General features: G+C 34.9%; 1 protein-coding gene across 5 annotated transcripts in view; it reads right to left on the reverse strand.

Moving 5' to 3' along the window:
* Nucleotides 1-22,622, reverse strand: part of Cep162 (centrosomal protein 162) — a 73,384-nt gene that overhangs the window by 28,368 nt on the left and 22,394 nt on the right. For 2 of the 5 annotated variants that reach the window (XM_063233165.1, XM_063233164.1), the window contains exons 7-13: nt 19,466-19,584; nt 18,123-18,153; nt 12,826-12,933; nt 7,747-7,941; nt 7,130-7,211; nt 2,207-2,375; nt 1,038-1,296 (exon numbers count right to left, since the gene is read on the reverse strand). In XM_063233165.1, coding sequence (XP_063089235.1) covers nt 1,038-1,296; nt 2,207-2,375; nt 7,130-7,211; nt 7,747-7,941; nt 12,826-12,933; nt 18,123-18,153; nt 19,466-19,584 — 963 coding nt within the window. Of the gene's footprint in view, nt 1-1,037; nt 1,297-2,206; nt 2,386-2,518; nt 2,626-7,129; nt 7,212-7,746; nt 7,942-12,825; nt 12,934-18,122; nt 18,154-19,465; nt 19,585-22,622 lie in introns of all 5 variants that reach the window. The other 3 variants (XM_063233168.1, XM_063233167.1, XM_063233166.1) reach the window with 3 other exon arrangements.

Genomic DNA, 22,622 nt, shown 5'->3' on the forward strand with positions numbered 1-22,622 from the left:
TTCTATCATGGACACTGCCCCGGCAATTCTCCCCTCTACCACGCCGCTCACTTTCCTCTCTACAGAACCTTTAATAGCACACAAATTAGTATCACTCCTCTTACTAAAATCAAAGCAAAGCAATGGACAACACGTGGTTCTCCCAACCCCACCTCCACGTCAGCTGTTGCTCCATTTCTGGCCGCTTTTTTACAGCGCCATTCCTCTAGGCAGTGTGACCCAGCAGTGGCACATATGCCACACCAGCAGGTCTGCAACACTGCCGTAGGGCTTGCTACTACCTACTCCATGGATACTGCACTTTTGCACAGTGGTAATTTCCTGTTCCTAAAACCAAAGGTCAGTTTTCAGTATTCACTTTCTTAACTCATCAGCAACAAACCGTTTATTTTTTCTGGTTTTAGGATTCTTCATGCTTTCAGGTTTCTTCCAAATCTGTCTCTTTCGCACATTCCTATTCTGCTTGACTCAGGTTGGCGTGCCTGGCCTTACAGCTTGGCTTTGCCTTTGCCCCTCTAGCTTCCTTGCATCGGTACCTCAATGGGTTTCATGGCTTAAAAGTATTTTAGTTTTTAGTTTTTGACAACTGCCAAATGATACCTAGTGTAAACATCCCTCTTAAGTGCTAAAATTTTATATCTAACTGCCTCCTTATCCTCACTGATTGCATGTCAAACATAAATCTCAACATCATCTCAAACACTAAAGTACCAGTCGTGCTTCCAGCCCCAAATCTATTGCCTGTGCCTCATCCTAGAGTACACAAGGTCCATTCTTCCAGTTGCTTGGGTCAAAAACTTTAGCAATCCCTAACTAGTTCTTTATATTTTTGGTTTCATCTTCCATATATTCCCACATCCAACTACTTTTTTATCACCTCTACAGTTACCACCCTGGATCAAGTCTGTTATCTACTGTAAATTACATCTTCTAGAAAAAGAACGTAGTTTCTTAAGATTAATTCTCTTCCACAAAAATAAGAAAAATAAGTAATAAACTACATGTACAGAATTGTTTTGGAAAGAGTAAACCATTACCTTTCTTCTTAGCTTGATGTGAGGTGGGAATGGGTCTCAAGTTTTTGCTTTTCATGTCCTTTGAAGTTTTCTTTTCAAGAGTAGAAAACAACTTTAGTGGTGAACTGGGTTTACCATAGCCTGAGCTCCTAACTGATGCATATAATCCACTCTGGGGTTTTCTTTTAAACAAAGCTGGTGCACTTCTGGCCTTTCTGTATGGTGCCTGATTACCACTTACATTCCCTTCTTCTGTAGGACAGAGCTGAGATTTAAAAGTCTGTAATGCATTAAAGACAAAAGTCTATATGCAACAAACACAAACGCTAGCATTTAAGTGAATTTCAATTATTATTTTTAATGAAGATATATCATGCAGTAAAATGATAGTGATTATCACTATCACGTGGTTTGTAAAAGGCACACAACAAAACTGCTCTAATTCATCAGTATTTTAGTATTTTAAAGCAAAATTAACACTGCGACAAAGTAACAAAGATTAACACACCTAAGTAAACTTGTCAAAAAGCTAAAAAAGTGTGATTACTAGAATAAACAAGAGATCAAGAACATATTTTGAAAAGGCATTTGAAATTGTTTTCTCTAGACTTGTCAGGTTGTTTAAAATTTTTATTAATACTTTGCCTTATTCCACATCTCCACAAAGTAGAGATGATTTATAATAAACATGTAATTCAAAATTATGAATGAAAATAACATTGGGACCATTGGTACTATCAAACAGAAAACAAAACAAAACTCAGAAAAAAGGAACAGTGAAATCCAAGCTTCTTCCCAGTCATTAATGGCATTCCCCTAAAATGCCAACTTACTGTGCAAACTACTGGAAAGACGGAACAACGAACAGTACAATGATGTGTAAACTTTATTTTCTTAAACTATACGAATTCTGGATTCTATTTACTAAAACAAAAGAAAAGAAATAAAAATATAACCAACAGCTTCCAAAAGAAAGCTGGTATGATAATGTTAATTCTGAATTTGGGGATTAGAAGCTGTTCGTAACAAAGGACCTAACAAATGTCCAGAATCTACCACAGAGCTCAGTTATATAAATCAATCCTACTAGCTTAAGCAGCACATACTTTTTATTTTTTTTACATTACTTATGTACTTCACATAACTTTGTTTTTCAACACAACAAATCAATTTAGATTATAAGCACTTACTTTATTAATTCTGTCATCCTGAGATAATAGTGAAGAATTAACAGATATCTTTTTCCTCAAAATATCAAGGTATGTTTTATCAATTTGTTCTTCTGTAGCAGTTACTGTTGGACAGCTATTTTCCATATTCTTATTTGTTGTCTTTTGTAAAATCATATTCTCCTCATTTCTGTCAAAAAGTTGGTTCAGTATGTAATTTATCAATTAGTGATTTCTTTAGTGTTTATTTTTTTTGAATTCTGTATTGTTGCTACCCTTTTTTCTGTTTTGCTTTTTTTTCTTCTTTAAATAAATTAAAAAAAAACAAAAACAAAAGTTGGTTCACATTTTTGGGGTCATGAGATATAACATTTGCATTTATCTGAAGGGGTAAAGAGTGAACATTTATAGTGTCTTTGCTATTAGTCATGTTCTGAGAGCTATCAAACAAAACAGGACACAGAATAAACTGTTTAGTATGATTTCCCAACTATCAATTAAATATGTACACACACATATTTGAGTTGTAACTATTCAAATTAAATTACTGTACATTTACAATTCTGGTTAATACAGGATATGGACATAGTATACATAATTGCTTTTAATTTCACATAAAATTATCTTGTTGCTGTTGTAGTTTTGAGACAAGAGTCTTGTTTTGTAGTTTGGGCTGGCCTTAAACTCACTACATAGCACACTGTGGCCTCAAACTCATGGTGATCCTACTGCCTCAGCCTTCCAAGTGCTGGGATTACAGGCAAGCATTTTTAATCCATACAATAAAGGATTATGCAGTATAATATACAAGTGGTTCTGAGACCTAACTTTAAAGCAAGGACAAACCAAGTAAGACTGACAGTGCTTCTGTATAAGAAAATAATAAATTTCTAAATTAACTTTTTGTAACATATCTTTTAGCCTTAGATTTTTATTAAGTCAACCTGAATTTGAAGAAGGAAAAACTTACACAATTCTGTAAAAAATTAAAGACATAACTATCATTTATGCCACAGAATTGGAAAAGGCAGCAATATAATCAGCATAAAAATTTTTAAATAAAAAGAAGTCACTAGGATTTGAAAATAAAATCATTTTTGGCTTAAACTACTTAAATGAAATAAAACAATTCAGATAAATTAGATATTGAAAATCTGAAAAACAGATTTCAATGAAATGCCCTGAATTTGGTTAAATACAAGCAAACTACAGGGGCTCCAAAATGTGAAAACTGTAATTCTCAAATTACTTAATCATGATCAACTAGGTAATTTGATTTTACATTTTATAAGATTAAAATATTAAAAAACTAATTTAGGAGGCTCTATTTTCATATTACATAGATTGGCTTCTTAATAACTACTAGAAACTAGTAGTTGAAATCACTGCAATATGTAAGTTATTTCAAAAACTGACTTGATGCTGTATGATAGTGCATGCCTATAACCCTGGTACTCCTAGAGGCTGAGGCAGGAGGATCTCAACTTCATGCTAGTCAATGTAATTTGTGAGACCCTGTCTCAAAATAAAAGGGGGTGGGGATGTGGCTCAGGTGAAAGCCCTGGGTTTGATCCCCAGGAAATGCAAAAAGAAGTTTCCCAATCTTGCTGAGTATCAACTAAACTATCTTTCCTAGCTACCTGGCTTGTAGATGGGGCCATTTTGCCTTTAAAATGTAAGTGTTAGGAAGACAGGAACCCAAAATTTATGTAACTAGCACAGTGGCCAGGTTTTGGATATCAGGAGACTGATAGAAGAGGCCAGAGAGATGGAAACTCATAGTTTACAGTGAAAACATTTACTAAACAATCACGTAGCTTAAAAAGCAGACCATATACCCACTGAATCTATAGGACTAAGAAAAACAGCTGACAAGAACAGATATTTTTTCAGTGCTGATATGACTGGATGCTTTCATCAAGATATTAAAAAAAGACTGGTGTGTAAGGACAACTCGAAGAGAACAAAAAGAGTGTAGAAACTCAGGGCTTAGTAGATTCACTCTCTATGTAGACTAGAACTACACAGTAAGATTTAGAATGGAAAAACTGAGAAACAGGAGTCTGCGGGACTTCTTAGTTAAAAAGAGTAACCTAGTTTCTTCACAAGAGTCACACCAAAGGTGCTCTTCTCACGCTTGTGGTTATTGTTCCCCAAAATGAAGAGACAATTTAAAGTATATGAAGAGAAATATTAGAAGATTCAAGAACCAGAGAGACAATGCAGACTTAAAACTTTTACTTATCAAAATAAGTTTGGGTACTGGTACAAGGTACTGACTGGAGCCAAACAAACTGGAGAGGTACGAAAATTTATGAAGGCCTACAACCATATTTAAAAACAAAATCACCACAAAAGCCATCAAATGAAAGCCTTAAAACTACTAATATACAGGAAGTGAACAGGAATCTATCCCCAAAGATGAGCATATCCTCTTCAGAAAATCCAGTTTATTACTGGGGGATAATACACAAGACAAATTCTCCAAGGAATAGAACCAGGAGCTACACATACAACAACACATTTATGAAGCTCCTCTTTAAGAGCAGAATAATAACTCAATCAAGGCAAATCTCCATCTCCAACGTAAGGATCTTAACAAGGTCTTGCCAGCATTTTCATAGCTGCAAAAATTACTGCTGTGTTTTCCTCACACTATTCCTTTCTGAAAGGAAGTATCTGTTGCAATTCCAGCATTATATGGGTTGGGATAAGGAAGAATGTAACTTGTTTTCTATTCATCACTGGTAGGCAAAGATGAGCCACACTCAAGCCTGATGGAGAAGACTGCACTGTACATCAGCTGGAAATCTAGCCATGAACGCAGAGCCCTGAATGGGACTCTGGACTATCTGCTCTGACGAGGGTGTGAGTGAGTTTGTATACAAAGAAGAATGAAATGGGTCTCTGGTTATTAGAAGGGTATATTTACGTAGATAATGGCCACAGCCTTACCAAAATAATTTGCTTTTCTTTCTAGGAATGCAAGCAAGCCCTATTTCCTACCTTTCCAAGACCGGTTAGGTAGATATGCTGCTTCTTGCCAAAAGGATGACAGGAGAAGTGATGTGGCACTTCTGTGTTAAGGGGGTTAAAAGAAAAACTCTTCTTTTTCTTAGTAAATGGTTGAATGATGCTTTGCCAACTTTAAAACTACAGGTTGGTGACAGAAACCGTGCCTCGGTCACTTTCTAGTCATGAGTACAAAATACCAGACAACTACAACCTAAAGGAGGAGAGGGTTATCTGGCTCTTGTTTTTAGTCCAGGGTTGGTTAGCTCCAAAGCATGAGGGCATGTTGGAAGGGTCTGTGGAGAAAAGCTGCCCACTTTATGCCCATGGTGGCCTGGGCCACTGTGTGGAGTACAGCTTCATCCCAACCCTCATGATGCGCATGTTACGGTGATATAAGCAAGAAAAAACGTTTTATATTTATCTACTAGAATTTCAAGGATTATCTGTTTCAGTGGCTAGGACCACTTATCAGCTTACAGAGGCAGGTTTTTATGTATGTGTACTGAAGGCTGTCTTAATGATATTTCTATAATTATTATTGTATCTTTCTTATATATCTGTTTATGCAAACATGAAAACTTACTTAGAATTTGTATTATTAAAATGATTTAAATTATAACAAAAACACAAGATGTGTAAGACACTGCTTCAAAAACATCAGCATACCTCCAAACCAATGACTAGCAAACAGTCTCCTCTTTAAAAATACTAATTAACACTGTACTTATTGATGTCAAAATACTATTCTTTATTGAAATATTAACTTCAATATGTATAGATCAAGGGAACATTACAAGTCTTGAGTCAAGTTGATGGGGTTTTCGTGTGAACTTAACTATCATTTTCTCTCAACTAACACAGATGTCGAAATAATAAATAACTGAAGTGGTCTTACATGATGAGAACATTAGAACAAGCAGGGGTTTAAACTGTGCTTCTTGAAAGCACAAGTGAGCAAATGACTAGAAGGATGGACAACAAGCTCCCTAACAGAAATATTTTAAGGGCAGCGAAGATCCGACAAGCTAAGTATTTAAGCACATGGACCGCTTTTGTTCTCTGGACAGTCATGATCTTTTTTATTTTAACCTTAAACTTCAGTTTTCTGGTCTATGAAACAGGGAAATAATGAACTACATTTAGGGGAGTTGCTGAAGAATTAAATGAAATATTGTATGTAAAGAACTATGCATAGTACCTGCCCAAAGTACATATGATGAATGTGAGCTTTTATCGTCACCATCTGGTGATCCTTTTACGAGATCCACTAACTCTGGTTGATCCAGATTCATCATCTTAACAATGAGGATAAAATGCCTCTCTCCCATGTTATAAGGATCATGTGAGAGACAGGATGTGACCTAGCTGTGACACTGTAAGTGCTACACAAATGTGGAGTTGTCCATGACAGGTTTACTATGAGATGCTACTCATCAGAGTCACACACACTTACCACTAAACTGCATTAGAGTGGAAGGGTTTCTAAAAAGTCTGTTTCTCTTGTGATCACAGAACTCACCCTTTGAGAACAATGGCCAGTTTAGGGCTAATTCACACTAACTGGCTTACAAAAGAGCAAATGTATGATTCATATAAAGAATAAAACACACTTTCCCCTTCTCTGTGAACCAACTATTCAAAGATAAATTTTCAAATTATCAAAGCTAAATTTTCAGTGAAAAGCATTAGGCCTAATGAATAGTGGCAATTATTTTAGTAGCATCTTTTTTTTTTTTTAATAGCACCTGAAGAATTAATTCAGTGACTCACAAGTAGATGCATGCAAGCTAATATTAGTTATTAATCATTCACTAAGAATAACTGAATAGAACAAATGATTATAAAAGTTTCCAATGACAAAACAAACAAGCAAACAAACCTACAATCAACAAATTAACCTTGCACAATACTTTCCAAAAAAACTTGTACCTTAGAGGCTGTAAATGAAAACTATTGTCTCCAATCGAATCGATTCTGATAGGTTTCATCAACTCCTCCACTGTAGGCAGATCTAAGAGGAAAGAAATAAAATGTAGACGCCAAAGATGTTATGCAAATTGCTTAATTTATGTGTATACCACAACTAGAATTATATTTTCTGAGATAGTTAACAGTACGGCGAGTACAATAAACTTGGCTTCCCATCATATACTTGTTTGTACCAAAAAGGTACCCTTTACTATTATCAAGTATCAACATCAAATACGTATCTCAAGTATCAATAGTAAATATTTATACCCATGGAACACACATGTATGTTAGCTGATGTCAAAACATTATCCTCTATTAAAATACTTTAACATGTATATATACCAGAGAGTAAACAATGTCAATTTATGTGGCTTATTGATTTCAAAGTATATTAGAAGAACTGAAATTTTATTCTGTGTTCAGCTCTAACATTTGATTTGAAGCAAATCCTTTTTAAGTGCAGAGACTGAGAAATAATCACCGCACCAAATGTATTTAAAATATAATACTGGAAACTATTTACAGAGGATCTCAAATAGTTGAAAAATTCTATCTATCTATTTAACGATTTTTACCAGATTCAGTAGTAGAGACGTGTTTTGAAGACTCCTCATTTTCCTGAGGATGATCATTCACTGAGCTCTTGATAATTTCCATTGTGTTACTTTCAGTCCTTTGTCCATCTGCATCTCCCAAAGAATGAGCTATATGACAATACGCCTGATGTAGGGCTTCCAGGTCACTACTGCTTTGTCCATAAGAAATATCTGCTGAAACAAACACAATCCCTGGTACAATTACATCACAAAAACATGAGGAATAGATCAATCTAGTATCGTTGCTTAACCTGTTGAGACCAGTTAGGAATGATAAACAAGCATCTACGCAGCATAGTGGCAACGTAAACATAATCAAGTAGAACTCTAGGTAATTTATGGCTATGGCCTACCAGTGTGAAATGAGAGCAGGCCCCATCTCTCTTAGCAAGCTGAGATGATCTTGATAAGTAACTGTGAAATGCAGTATTACCAGTTACTATTTGATTAGCCTTAATTGAACTGCATTGGCTAAAGCTATCCTTAGACCACCCTAAGTGACACACAGTCCTTTAACGGATTCTACCCTTCCCTTACCACTGCTCTGCTTTCCTATACCATCTTGTAATGTGCATTTTTCCCATCACCAATTCACTCTAACTTTGTGACAGAGTATGTATACCAATATCCTGCTAAAGCTGCAGCAATCAGAAGCAATTTCTTAGTGACTAACTCTATGTTTAGTTCTGGTCAATTTTGTGAGGCAAGTGACAGTATCTTTTTCTCACTTTTCTTCTACATCCATTCTTTTTGTTATTATTCCTGCCTCTTTGATGGCTGGCACTCCATTTTGTATAGCCAATGCTCGTTTCCAAGGGTATGCGTTTAACAATTTATTTTTTTTTAACTTGGCTAATATAATCCAGATCCATAAACTTTAAATATTATAGTAATTCCTTGGTTCAAAAATCCTTTTATTTGCAAACAATTTGGTTTGCAAACAAAGGTGTTCAGCAAAACTTTGTTTCCATTTACAAACTCTGCATCAGAAGACAAACACGATCACTGCCACCTGCCCCGCAAATCCAGTTATCTTCCCCCAAACAGTAAAACAAATTAACCATAAACCAAAAGACCACTGTAGTAATATCTTCATGACTCCCAAGCTATGTCTTCTGTTCTGTTCTATCTCTAACAGACATTCAGATTGTCCCGCAAGTAAATCACGCCCAATCCATTCCCAACTAAATTCATTATATTCCCCACCAATACTTGTTCTACTATCCAGATTTTGTGTTTTCGCTAATGGCATCACACTCAGTACCTAAAACAGGAATCAGGATGTTGTCATTTAGTCTCAGTCACCAGTTAACGTTCTCCTGTCAGCACAAGAATAAATTCCAGAAAAACCAATTTGTGTGAACTAGTAATGACAGTAATATCAGATATTTATTAGTATTTCCTGAATCACTTTGTAACTTTCATCCTAACAGTGGAATTTTTGAAATTACATAATGAATCATAGAATGGAAAAAAGAAAAGAAAAAATAAGTATCATCTCCTCTTCTCTTGATAATATGGCTAAATAAAACTTAAAAGTCTATAGATACTCATTTTCTTCTATAGACACTGTAAATTGTATAGTGTATAACACTGGGGGTATATTTAACTCAAAACTTAAGAGGTGCTGAGCACCAAATGTGAGTGTGTAAGAATGAATTATGATATATTTCTTTGTCGCTAATGTTTCAGGTTCTCAGGGCTACTTGAAGTCTACTCAATAAATAACAAAAAAGCTTACATAAACTAAAAACAAGAAGGTGAGGCATACTGTTAGAAAAGAATCGCCAACAGTTAAGGGGCAGGGACTTAAGAAAAAAAGACACTGCTTATTAAGGTGACCTTAACTATTTTCCCTAATGACTAGCTAGACTCAGAACAGCATGACTAAAGGAGAGAATTTTTATAAAGACAGAAAGGTATAAGTTCTTTTCTCTCCTCTATAAAAATATCATGATGCCTAAGTTCTGCAGAGCATACATTAAAGAACTGATTTCAGTGGTAAGTGGCATAGCAGTACTGAATGCTCATCCCTAATTTAATAGGTGTGAGGTGCCAGAAAGAGGAGACAACATTCTTTTAATAATCTAAAAATTAAGAATTAAAGTTGGGTAAGTATCAAGGGTTACTAAGAAAATGAAGTGAGGAAAGGTACCTTTTCCATAACTTTAGTCATTAACCCAAGTTATATTATGAATAACTCTACAGACACATAAATTAACTCTTCTCATGCATGTTATGAAAAAAGGGCTTACTTGACTGCCTTTTACATTAAAGTGAGAACAACTATTTGTTTCATTTACTATACTGTATTGAAAACTCCTTATATTTCTCAACTTTGGAAGGTTGAGATGTGCCAAATCTTATTTTGCAAAGGAAAGGGGGCCTACTTTTCTGAACTAACAGTCATTTTGTGATGACCTCAGTTACAGCACAAAAATAGTTCTTGCCTGGAAGAAGACTGAAACCAAGTCAAAGCCAGCTTGCACCTGGTGTTAAGTAAACCTCATTTTTATACTTAATTTTAATATAACACAGTGTAAATGATTCCACAAATGACATTATGAACAAAACACATATGTCTGACAATGTTTTACCAAAGCAGCCTGCTTATTACTAGGAGAAATGTGGGAAAGCAAATCAAATAAACAAACAAAAAAACCACTAAAATTTTTAGCTTTTTTTGGTTTTTGGTTTTTTTTGCCTTTTTGAGACAGGGTCTCACTATGTGGTTGAGGCTGGCCTTGGGCTCACTTTGTAGCCCAGGCTGGTCTCAAACTTGCAACAATCTACCTGCCTCAGCCTCTCAAGTGCTAGGATTACAGAAGTGTGCCACCACGCCCAGCAAAGTGTTCAATTCTTATACAAAATTCAGATACTCATTTGAAATCTTACAGGTATACTTTTGACATACTGTGGGGGTAAATTTTATACCCCACAGCCAATAAGGGTCTACATTATACAAAACCAAAAAAAGAAATAGTTTCATATATATAGCTTAGATCATCTCAAAATTATTTTCAAAAATAGTTTTGATTTCTGACTTTTTCTTAAAACTTACAGCTGAAGTTTTCTCTTACAAAATTATAGTTTTTCAGAAAAAAATGAGTTCCACAGATGTTTGATTGAAATTCTATTTTAAATTATGCTTTAAGACTTAAAAATGTAATGTAATCTTATCTACAAAGTCAAATGTACCCTTCTGTAATTTTAATATTTTGAAGATGTTAGTAACTATAACATGTTGAACAACTTCAATTGTTTTCTTGTACATCTTAAAGACTTTTCTTGCCATCCCCCACATATACCAATGTATATTCTAATACATTATTAGGAAAGTTGTAGTCCTACATTGATCTTTTAAAAGAATTTACATTTGCTTAATACACACTGTATACCTAGATAGACCACAACAGTGATTAGAAATCAGACATTTGACAGGACATTTAAAATTTGGTATTTTCTTGGTTTTTGATCTACTTGCTAATTATAGGGTTATGTTCAATATTTAAATTCACCAAGTTAGGGCCTGGGATTTAGCTCGGTGGCATAAACGGCTGCCTGGTAGGTGTGAGGTTGTACCTGGTACAAAAAAAAAAACAAAAAAAAAACAAAAAAAAAAAACAAAAAAAAAATCAAGTTTCAGTATGGCATAAACTTTTCAATGCCATACTTTATATACTTTCAATAATAAATATAATTCAATACTTCAATAATAAAATAAAAAAATAAGAAGCTGAGGTATAGAGTTGGTTAGTGATACCTACTGGTCCTTTTATTCTAGTGTAAATCACTTCAGTTGAGTAATATCCTGATTACAAAGTAAACAGATTAAAAAGTCTCTATTTACAACTTGTATGTTAAATCAAGAATATTTTATACTATGTAACAAAAACAAGCCAGGTGTGGTGGTGCATGCCTGTAATCCTAGTGCTTAGGAGACTGAGGCAGAAGGACTGTTCCAAGTTCAAACCAGCCTGGGTTACAAAGTGAACTCAAGGCCAGCTTGAACTGCATAGTGAGACCCTGTTTCTAAAAGACATAAAACAAATCAAAACAAAACCAAAAACAAAAACACAGCAGAAGTCTGATGGTGATATGAGAATATGCCACATCTTTCAAGGGACTATTACTTGTACTAATTTTATAGATAAAGGCTGGGTATGGTGGCTCATGCCGGTAATTCCAGCATTCAGGACACTGAACAAAATTTGCTGCAAGTTCAAGGCCAGCCTCGGCTACACAGTGAGTTTAAGCTCAGCCTGAATTACAGTGAGACCCTGTCTTACACAAACAAACAAACAGATTTTATATGTACATTTTCAAAAGGAGTGCTAACATATAACTGCACTGATAGACTATTCCTATCAATATAGAGTTCTACGTTAAGACTCAATTACATGTAAGGATTCCATTTGCCTTAAAAAGTATGCATAGCACTGTCTAATGGACTTATAAGCTTTAAGAATGCCTTAGGTAATCTCAGGTATTTCAGAACTCTGGAACATGATGTAGCTTCTTCCTAAACTGAGGGAACTGTGAGAAAAGTACCATTTTTTCTACATATGACAAAATACAATAAATTCTCTGGAAGGACAAATTAATTAATATACTCTGTATCGAAATCTATGCTTTGTATCAGCAACATAATTCATACTAGCAAGTATTTATTTAAAAACCACATGTGGCTTGGATTACTAACTAACATCAGGTTTCACCAATAGCAAATTCTGATTTTTTTCAGTACTGAAGTTGAACCAATGGGCTTTATTTAACTTTTGCCCTTTGCTTTATTTTTGAGACATAGTTTCACTAAATTGTTAAGCTGCCTAGGCTGAGCTTGAACTTGGATCTTTCTATCTCAGCTTTCCAGGGTTCTGACATTACAGGCATGAGCCACCAAATCCAGCTCAAATTCTGATTTTTTAAATGTGGTAGGAAGGCGCAAGGTTTAAGTTTTTATTGTGAATGTATTTTATATATTTCCCTAGAAACAAATTCACTTAGTCTTTGAGTAGTCCATGATTGGAAAATAAGCAGTTTTTCAAACACTCTTACCCGTTCCTGTCGTTTCATTATCAGTTGTGTCTGGCAGGGCCTTTGGCTTACTTGTTGCTTCACCAAGGTTGGCATCCTCAATAGATTCCAATGAATCAAGGAGCACAACTAGTAGGATATAAAAGAAGAAGCACAAGGAATGAAGAAAAATTTGTGGTTTTTTTTTATCTAATAAAAGTATTGTATGATGTATAAAAACAAAATATTTATAAATAAATGTTATGTTACATGTGAATGAGTTTATATATCCAACAAACTTGATTTCCTTTCTATGTATGAGTGGCCTAATATCAGCAAATGTATCTATGACACATCTACAATTATATGTAGGTCTAACATACATTTTTAATTGGATAGCAAAGAAACTGAGAAAAATAACAAAAAGGAAATACTGTCAAATATTTTAGGGTGAATTCAAGATAGGCACAAATGACACTACTGATAAGCTTTGAACCTTAATTCCTTACAGACATTAAAAACAAGGATGGTGATTTATTCAGTTATATGATGACACTTAAATAGGCAAACATTTTGCCAACTAAAATACGAAAACATAGGAGCTGAAGGCCTGTACAGTGAATTTCACCCAGCCGTGCAAGCTCAGCACCTCACCTAGAACCTGGTAGGGTCCCTGCTCAGCATCCCCAATCAGCCATAGACCTTGGGGTAGGTCCCTCTGGGCCGGTTGGGCCCTGCCCAGGAACCCCGAGTGGCCAGGGAATTGCTGTGCTCAGTAGCATGAGCCAAATGCTTGCACAGTGAACTCCATCCAGCCATGCAACATTGGCATCTCGCTTGGAAGCTGGCAGGGTCCTGCCCAGCAACCCAAATAGCTACGGAGCTTTGGTATATCATGTGGCATGAGCTGAAGCCCTGCATAGTGTACTCCATCTAGCTGTTTAGCCTTGGTACATCACTCAGAACCTGTTAGAGTTCCAAACAGAGACCTCAAGCACCTGGGAGCTTCACTATACCATGTAGAATGCACTGAAAGACCGCCCAGCACACTCTCCACATTTGAGGATCCTCTGAGTGCCATTAGGGGCCTGGAAATGCCAGACTAATGACCTCAACTCAACTGGGGAGACTCACTGCACTACTGACAGATATCCCCAACGGTGGAAGTAACTAAGACCCTGCATTCCGCTTCTCCAGGGGAATACAGGAAAATGACAAAACAAAAGAGAAAAATGCACTCTCAAACCTCTAGCCCATCCCAAACAAGCCTAGGGAACATGCAAGCCAAACACCTGGAACATCTAAAATGACAGCAACTCAAGTAAAGAAACAACTTCATGAAGCTGTAAAAGAACTCAGATCAGAAATAATCTCTCAGACAAAAGAAGATGAACGTAATAAAAGAAATGCTGAACACAGAAGACATAGTTAAAAAAATTGAGGAGCACTGCAAAAAGATGGAAACCTTGAATGGACAATATAAAAAAGAAACAGAATGCATGAAACAGATTCAAAGAGATATCCAGGAAGTAAAAAATTCTATCAAAAGCTGGCAAAAATACCTCAATGACAGTGAAGACAGACTTTCAGACTTCAAAGACAAGCTTGCAGCTAGTGAACAGGAAAGGAAAGATCATTTAAAAATAAGAAATCAAGAACAATTCAACAGTTGCAAGATGATGCAAAGAAAAACAATGTCAGATTGATAGGTGTAAATGAAAAAGAGGTGACCACACAAATGATATCAAATGATTACTTACCGAATAGCTGAAACTTTCAGAAACACGGGAAAGGAAACTCACATGCAGATAAGTGAAACATATAGAACTCCAATTAGCTATAACCCAAAATAAATCTACACTCAGACATATAATAGTCAATATCGCAGAAATTCAACATAAAAACAAAATGTTAAAAGCTGTTAGAGAGATGAGACAGATCACCTATGGAGGAAAGCCCATCCGAATCACAGCAGACTTTTCACACACACAAACACCGAGGTCAAGAAGGGCATGGAGTGAAGTATTTCAAATCCTAAAGGAAAATGAGGTTCAACCCAAATTGATGTACCCTGCAAAACTATTCTTCAAAATTGACAGAAACGATATATTCACAACAAAGAACAGCTGAAGAACTTCATGAGAACCACACCAACCCTGCAAAGAATACTGAAAAGATATTCTAGATAGATATAAAAATAACTATGACTTCAAGAACACCAACAGAAAGAAACCACCAAGCAGTGCAAACATGAGACAGAGGGGAAAGATAAAGAACCAAGAGTAGAATGATAAAAACAAGCCAATATTCATCACTTATAACCATTAATGTAAATGACCTCAATTCACCAATTAAAAGAAACAGACTGTCAGAATGGATCAAGAAACAACATCCAACCATATGGTGTATACAAGAAACCCATCTAATCCAAAAGGAAATTCATAGACAAAGTTGAAGGATAGAAAATAATACTTGATATGACAGGAACCCCTCAAAAAATGCAGGGGTAGCTATTATGTTCACAGATAATGCGAACTTCAAACCAAAAATGATCAAAATACACAGAAAAGGTTATTACATACTAGTTAGAGGAAAACAGCAAGAGCAAGAAATAACCCTAAATATATATGCAACAAACATGGGAGCACCCAGCTATATAAAACAAATATTAATAGAAATGAAAACTCAAATAAGCAATAACACAATAATGGGAGACTTTAACACGCCTTTGCCACAAAGAGACAGATCAACTAGACTGAGAATCAGCCAAGAAATAACAGAACTGAATCAAACTTGTGAACAAATGGACTTAGTAGATATGTACAGAGTATTCCACCAAACAACATCAGAATATGCATTCTTCTCAGCTGCACTTCAGACATTCTCTAAAGCAGATCATATACAGATCTGATCTCATAAAGCAGATCAGATAAAGCAGATCATATCTAGCCCATAGAACGTGCTTAAGTAATTGCAAAAGAATTGAACTTATTTCATGTATATTTTCTGATCATAGTGGCATGAAACTAGAAACTAATGACAAAAGAAACTGCAAAAACTCCACAAACACATGGAAATTAAATAATATGCTCCTGAATAATCAATGGATTACAGAAGAAATTAAACAATATCTATAAGCAAATGAAAATACAAATACAACTTACCAGAACCTGTGGGATGCAATGAAAGCAGTCCTCAAAGGGAAATGTACTGTGGTGAATTCCCACATCAAGAAAACAGAATGAATACAAATAAACAACCTGATACTACACCTCAAACATCTAGAAAAAGATGAGCAAATCAAGCCCAAAGCCAAAAGAAGGGAGGAAATTATAAAGATTAGAGAAGAAATTAAGGCAATAGACTCAGAAAACAATACAAAGAATTAACAAATCAAAGAGTTGGTTCTTTGAAATAATAAATAAAATTGACAACCCCTAGCCAACCTTATTAAAAAAAGGAAAGAAAAAATTCAAATTCATACAAAAAGAAATGAAAAGGCGAAATCACTACGAACCTGTGGAAATACAGAAGATCATCCATACCTATATCAAAAACATTTCCTCTCATGGATTTGATAACACAGAAGAAATGGACAAATTCCTAGAAACACGAATTACCAAAGATGGATCAGTAAGATGTAAAACTGCTGAATAATCCAATTTCAATTAATCAAATTAAAATTTAATTAAAATCTCACTAACAAAGAAAAGCCCAGGTCCTGATGAATTCACAGCTGAATTCTATAAGAAATTCAAGAAAGACTTAATGCTAACATTCCTCAAATTCTTCAATGAAACTGAAAGGGAAGCAACCCTAACTAATTCCTGGAAGCAAGTATTACCCTAATACCAAAACCAGAGAAAGATCCAACAAAAATGGGAACAAAAGGGCAATCTCCCTAACGAACATAGATACAAAATGGCAGACAGAATGTAGTAAATCATCAAGAAGATCAAACACCATGACCAAGTGGGATTCATCCCAGGAATGAAGGGATGGTGCAACATACACAAATCAGTAAATGTAATCCACCATATCAGTCAAGCCAAGACAATTATCACATGACCATTTCAATAGATGCAGAAAAAGCTTTTGATAAGGTCCAACACTCATTCATAAGAACCCTACAGAAAATTGGAAGAGATGATTTTTACACCTCAATCTGATAAAAGCCATCTATGACTAACCAACAACCAGCGTCATATTAGATGGTCAAAAACTGAAGGCTTTTACTCTAAAATCGGGAATAAGACAGGGCTGTCCATTACCACCACCTCTATTCAGTATACTGCTGGAAATATTAGCCAGAACAATTAGATAAGAGAGAAATAAAAGGAATGAGGATAGTAAGAGAAGTTAAATTGTTATTTGCAGATGATATGATACTCTACATAGAAGACCCCCAAGATTCATTGAAAGCTAGATGTAATAACCAAATTCAGTAAGGTAGCTGGATACAAAGCTGACACTCAAAAATCAATAGCATTCCTATACACAAACAATAAACTCTCTGAGAGAAAGAGAAGAGAAACCATACCCTTCACAATAGCATCCAAAAAAAAAAAAAAAAAAAAAAAACCCACTTAAGAATCAATCTAACAAGGAAGTGAAAGATCTACTCAGTGAAAATTACAATACTCTGAAAAAAGAAACTGAAGAGGATCTCAAAAAGTGGAAAGACATTCTTTGTTCATGGATAGGAAGAACAAATATTGTGAAAATGGCCATTCTCCAAAAATTATTATACAGATTTAATGCAATTCCAATCAAAATACCATTAGCATACCTCACAGATCTAGAGAAATCATTCCTAAAATTCATCTGCAGCAACAAAATAGTGTGGTTTTAATTTGCATTTCTCTAATGACCAAGGATGCTGAAGATTTTTTCATGTGTTTATTTGCCATTTGTGTTTCTTCATCTGAGAAGTCTGGATTCATCTCAGATGCCCATTTTTGGATGGGGTGTTTGAATTTTGGGAGTCTGATTTTTTAATTCTTTATATATTCTAGATAGGAGTCCTTTCTCTGAGGGACAGTTGACTAAGATTTTTTTTTCCAATTTATGGGTTTTCTTTTCAGTCTGTTGGAGATTTCTTTTGATATGCAAAGAGGTTTCTTTATGATCTGTGTTGTTATGTTTAACCTTACCCTCTTTAAAATAAGAAAAATTAAAAAAGATTGTCTTACTAAAAAGAGAAATTATGGTAGCTACTGCTGATTTCCTGTTGTCTTGCTCTGAAATCCTGTGTTGCTTGCAATGTTTTCTTCTGAGCTGCTTTGTTCTGTTTTGTTTTATTCTTTTTAAAATAAAAAATGAAAATATGTAATACTTACCATTAGCCAGCATTCCAGTTTTTTCTTCTATCTAAAAAAAGAAAAAGGATTAATTACATGGTGGAAATCAAAATTTATGTTTGGTTATGTAATTTGAAATAGTTACACATTTGAAAACCAGTGCTTTTTTTCACAGATTAGGAACTGTGCTTTCAGGATGCTTCCGCTACTCTCATTTATCAATAATTCCTCAAACATAGAGAGACTGTATCTCTCAAGCAGCTTCTCAAAGTCTCTTCTGGGGCTGGGGATTTGCTCAGCAGCACAAGCACCAGTCTGGCAGGCATGAGGTTGTTTGATCCTCGGTTCCAGAAAAAAAACATAAAAAAAAAACAAGAAAGTCTCTTCTGTACTTTGGCAATTATCAAAATTAATTTAATCTAAAAAACTACTTGCTTGAAGTATCTAGGTGCCCCCTACTTACTATCTTGCTCAAAAATTCTGCGGTTATTTTAAACATCAAGATAATAGGGCTATTTCATATAAGACTCTGCAATTACAAATTACTGATCAATTTTCCCTTATTGATAAAAAACTGCAACTGGACTCGAACTGAACCCAGGACCTTATGCTTTCCATTTAGGTACTTATCTTCCTGGAGCTATAGCCCTTATTGATCCAAATTAATGACCAAATACACAAACATTTAATCACAGTTTCATCCATACTGTGAAAGAAGTAACTTTCAGAAAGGGAAGCCACAGGTAAAAATCCTTTGGTATTACAGGTTGCCTTATGCTATCATCACCTTTATTCTGTACTTGGCTAAGAAGTGCAGGGGGTCTTAGCAGACAGTTCTCTCTGAAGCTTCCACATTTAGAGTGGCACATTTTTGTGCAGGGGATATTTTCTTAATCTAGCCCACTAGCAAATGGAATAACAGCCTTTAAGAAGTCTTAGTAAGAATTGAGAAATGAGACATAAATGGGATAATGTCACAGCTTATTTTAGCCAAGAAAGTTTCAGATACTAATGTTATCACTAGCATAAACAGGGAGAAGAGGTTATTTACTGTATTGCACAAGGACAAGTCCTATCAAATTGTAATTAAACATACCAGTGTAGAAATAGGCTTTAAAATTTTAATTGTTTTCCCTTTCTAAAACTGAACTTTTAAGAAATTACTTGTGAAAGATATCTCTTACAAAATCACTGATTGCTATGATTTTTCCTCGAAGTACACCAAACTAACATCCCACGTTAAGAAAATGTTTGAGTGTAAAACAATTTAAGTTTATAATAATACGCTAGACATGATGAATTCTGTATTTCATGCTCTTATGGAAACATTAAAGTTGATGAAAGAAGCTGTGAAAACAGTGAAACGTAAAACTGATGTATACCGGTTTGGGTATATTTACTTCTTCTGATTTGGGATTTTCTTTGGAATGAGTCTCTTCATCTTTAGTAGTCAAACAGGTGGCAACATCCTCTGCATCTTCAAAGTCATCACTGTAGTTTTCTGAAGGAAATAATTTTTAAAAGTATAAGAATCACACTGTTGAAAAATCTCTATTTTCTAAAGGTATAAGCCAGCATGAGGATAATTTATTGATATTAACCTAATAGACTTTCAGATACCATATTTTTTGTAGAAATTTAATGAATGTCCAATTTATAAGGCTATCTTGAGATTACTTCATTTTTTATAATTTTAGATAGTTCTACAAGTTTTATACTTTTAATCCTTTATATTAGGACCCAACTAAAAGTTTCTAGAACTCTCCAGCAGATTTTATGTTACCTTTTAAGTAAAACTTCAAAATTTTTTTCAAAGACATTACTCTCCAATTGCTTACTTAGACAAAGCAGTGTTTTGTGAAATTCTGATATTCTTAACGAGCTAGATTTTCTTATTTTAAGTTGATTATTTTGTTCTCTTCAGGTACCTCTGCTGTAAGCTTCAGTGGTATTTTTCAAAGTTCTATCTGTGATCCGTCAGGTAGGTGCCGTGTAACTTTTGCTGTTTCCCAAATTCTGGAATTTTTGGCTGAGATCTCTAAATGTATCTCAGTTGTTATGCAGCAGAAAGAAAAGCTATTTCCAAGTGAAATGACTTCTTCAGTCTACTTATGAGGAAGGTGAGACAGGTTTTTTGCCACTTATCTCTTTATCAATTTAAAGCTGTTTATAGTTTTTAACATCAAAGAGATCTGTGGGCTGAGGAAGGGGAACAATTTTCAGGGTGGTACTGATCATTTAGAAACAAATAATCTTACTGGTATTTTCACAAATTATACCACAGTGAGAAACAGAATGCAACAAAACTAAAATGTCCACTTCAAAAAAGTGTTTCACTCTTTTTTTTTTTTTTCCCCCACACTTCAGGGACAACTTAGATGTAATTAATATTGGAAGTCCGTAAATGAATTTTAGAAGGCATACAAGTTACAATATGGATTACACCAGTAAGATCTGGCTATAGAGACATCTCCACTTTAATTTATTAAAAAGTGAGTTTAGAGCAGGATGGGTGTTGTAATGCAGGTAGACAAGGTAAATTACTTGGTTAAATACAACATTACGTATATTCTATGATTCACTTTTTCCCCCTATATAAGAGGAACACTTATTTGGGATTTTCTAAATATCAGAGGACATAATCAAACTTGCAAAACTGTAAAGAGCTAATACTAGTAATGCTACTTTGTATTAGACATAACTTGTAGGTGATAGGTCCAATATAAAATGATTAAAATTTTCATATTCTAGGTGGAGAAGCACTGAATTTTAAGTTACCTCAAAGATTAGACCTAAGGAAAGAAAGGTGAATAAGGAGAGAGGAGATATAGGAGAGTATGACACGGAACCCGAATGATTAGTGGGGATTTTGGAATTGATAGAAAGGGTTACAGTACGTGTGTGACTGGATACAAGCAGTGTAAGAGACAGCTCAGCAGGTGTAGCGTTTGTTAACAGTATGGTCTGGGGCCAGAGGGCCTGGATTCCGTTTGTTGTTCTACTACTTTCAACTAATGAACTGAGAGGTCACAAACTCTCGTGGACTTGCTCTTTCCATCTGTAAAGTAGGGATGACAACACTATTAGCTCAAATGACTGCTGAGATTAAGAATTAAAAGTGTTTAGAATAGTTGACATGCACTAACAAATGTACTTAATAATAGTAAGTTAAAATCCAGGCCCCACCACACTGTTTCAAAAAGTGAGATGTCAACTTGTAGTGTTCTGACCTTTTTGGCAAGAAGACATTACATAACTCAAGATATTTTTTATCCTTGTAATTTTAAAATATTATCTGTATAAGCATATTCTTCAAATATTGAGAAAAGTAAACCATATTCAATGTAAAAGATCTGAAAGAGATGTTTTGGAGATATTTTTCATCCTTTGTTGGCTGTAGACTAAGTATAACGCAATCTAGAGAGCTTTTTCCTGTTATGTAAAAGTTAAGAGAACTGTACTTAACTTTCGTAAACAGCAAAGTTGACAAAATATATGAAAAACCTTTTCAGTCATTGGACCATTGATGTCCATTCTGCACTCTTGGAAAAGAGGGGGAGGACAGTCTTACTGAGATGAGGAGATAGTTCAGAGAGAATGAGGTAATGACAAGTTCTAGACTAGTAATTAATAAAAGTAAATATGAAACAGAAATCTGCACAGAGTGCTTTACTACTAAGTCAACCTTCAGGAAATGCTAATACTTGGTTGAGCCAAGAACAATGGGGAAGCTGAAGGTTAGACAATTTCCAGAGTTCACACAGGGCAGGGAGACACTTAAGCTCTAATGTGCTTGAGCAGAAGGTCTTCACTGATCACCAGAAGCCTCCAGTAGAAAACTTAGGAGGAGGAGACTTAGGAGGAGGGTTACATGTAGCTATGGTAGCTGTTCCAGAAGTCTCCTACCAAATGTAGGAAAAGCCTCAAAAGGATCAACTATCTATAATAACAAAGTTCAACAATTTAAAAAAATACATTCAGAATGCTCAATTATCAGGTACAATATCCAATGAAACAAAACGAAGTATCCGTAAGTAGAAACAAAAGCAGGTTATAGAAAGAGATACTGAATTCAATATTGTAGAGTATACTTAATATTAAGTACTTATGCATGTAACAAAAAATTAGAAAAGACAGTAAAAAGATGCTTTTGAAAAATCTGAAAGGAATTTCTAGAGTCAAAGAGAAAGAAAGAATGAGTGGTATAAACATCAGATTAAAGATCAATGAATTTGAAGGCACAGCAATAGAAACTGAAACACAGAAAAAAAATGAAAGTTTTAACACGTTTCTGCCAGACTAAACCATCAGTGGTACATGGATGTTAGTAGTCATGAATGTACCACTGCCTGGCAGCAAGACGTATGAATATTGCCCCATTGTGAATGTATTACAAGATACAGCAGAGTCTTAGTGACTTTGGATGCAAAATTAAGTTTCCTAACATACTGAGGCTTAGAAGCAGGTGGTAAGGGGGCAAGAAGCAGAAATGATGTTGGAAGATTTAATGGTTCAACTATTTTTTATTTTGATGAAACC

Source organism: Cavia porcellus, unplaced genomic scaffold (assembly GCF_034190915.1).
Source record: "Cavia porcellus strain 051 isolate PalLab524CR breed Dunkin Hartley unplaced genomic scaffold, mCavPor4.1 scaffold_22, whole genome shotgun sequence".
NCBI classification, from domain to species: Eukaryota; Metazoa; Chordata; class Mammalia; order Rodentia; family Caviidae; genus Cavia; species Cavia porcellus.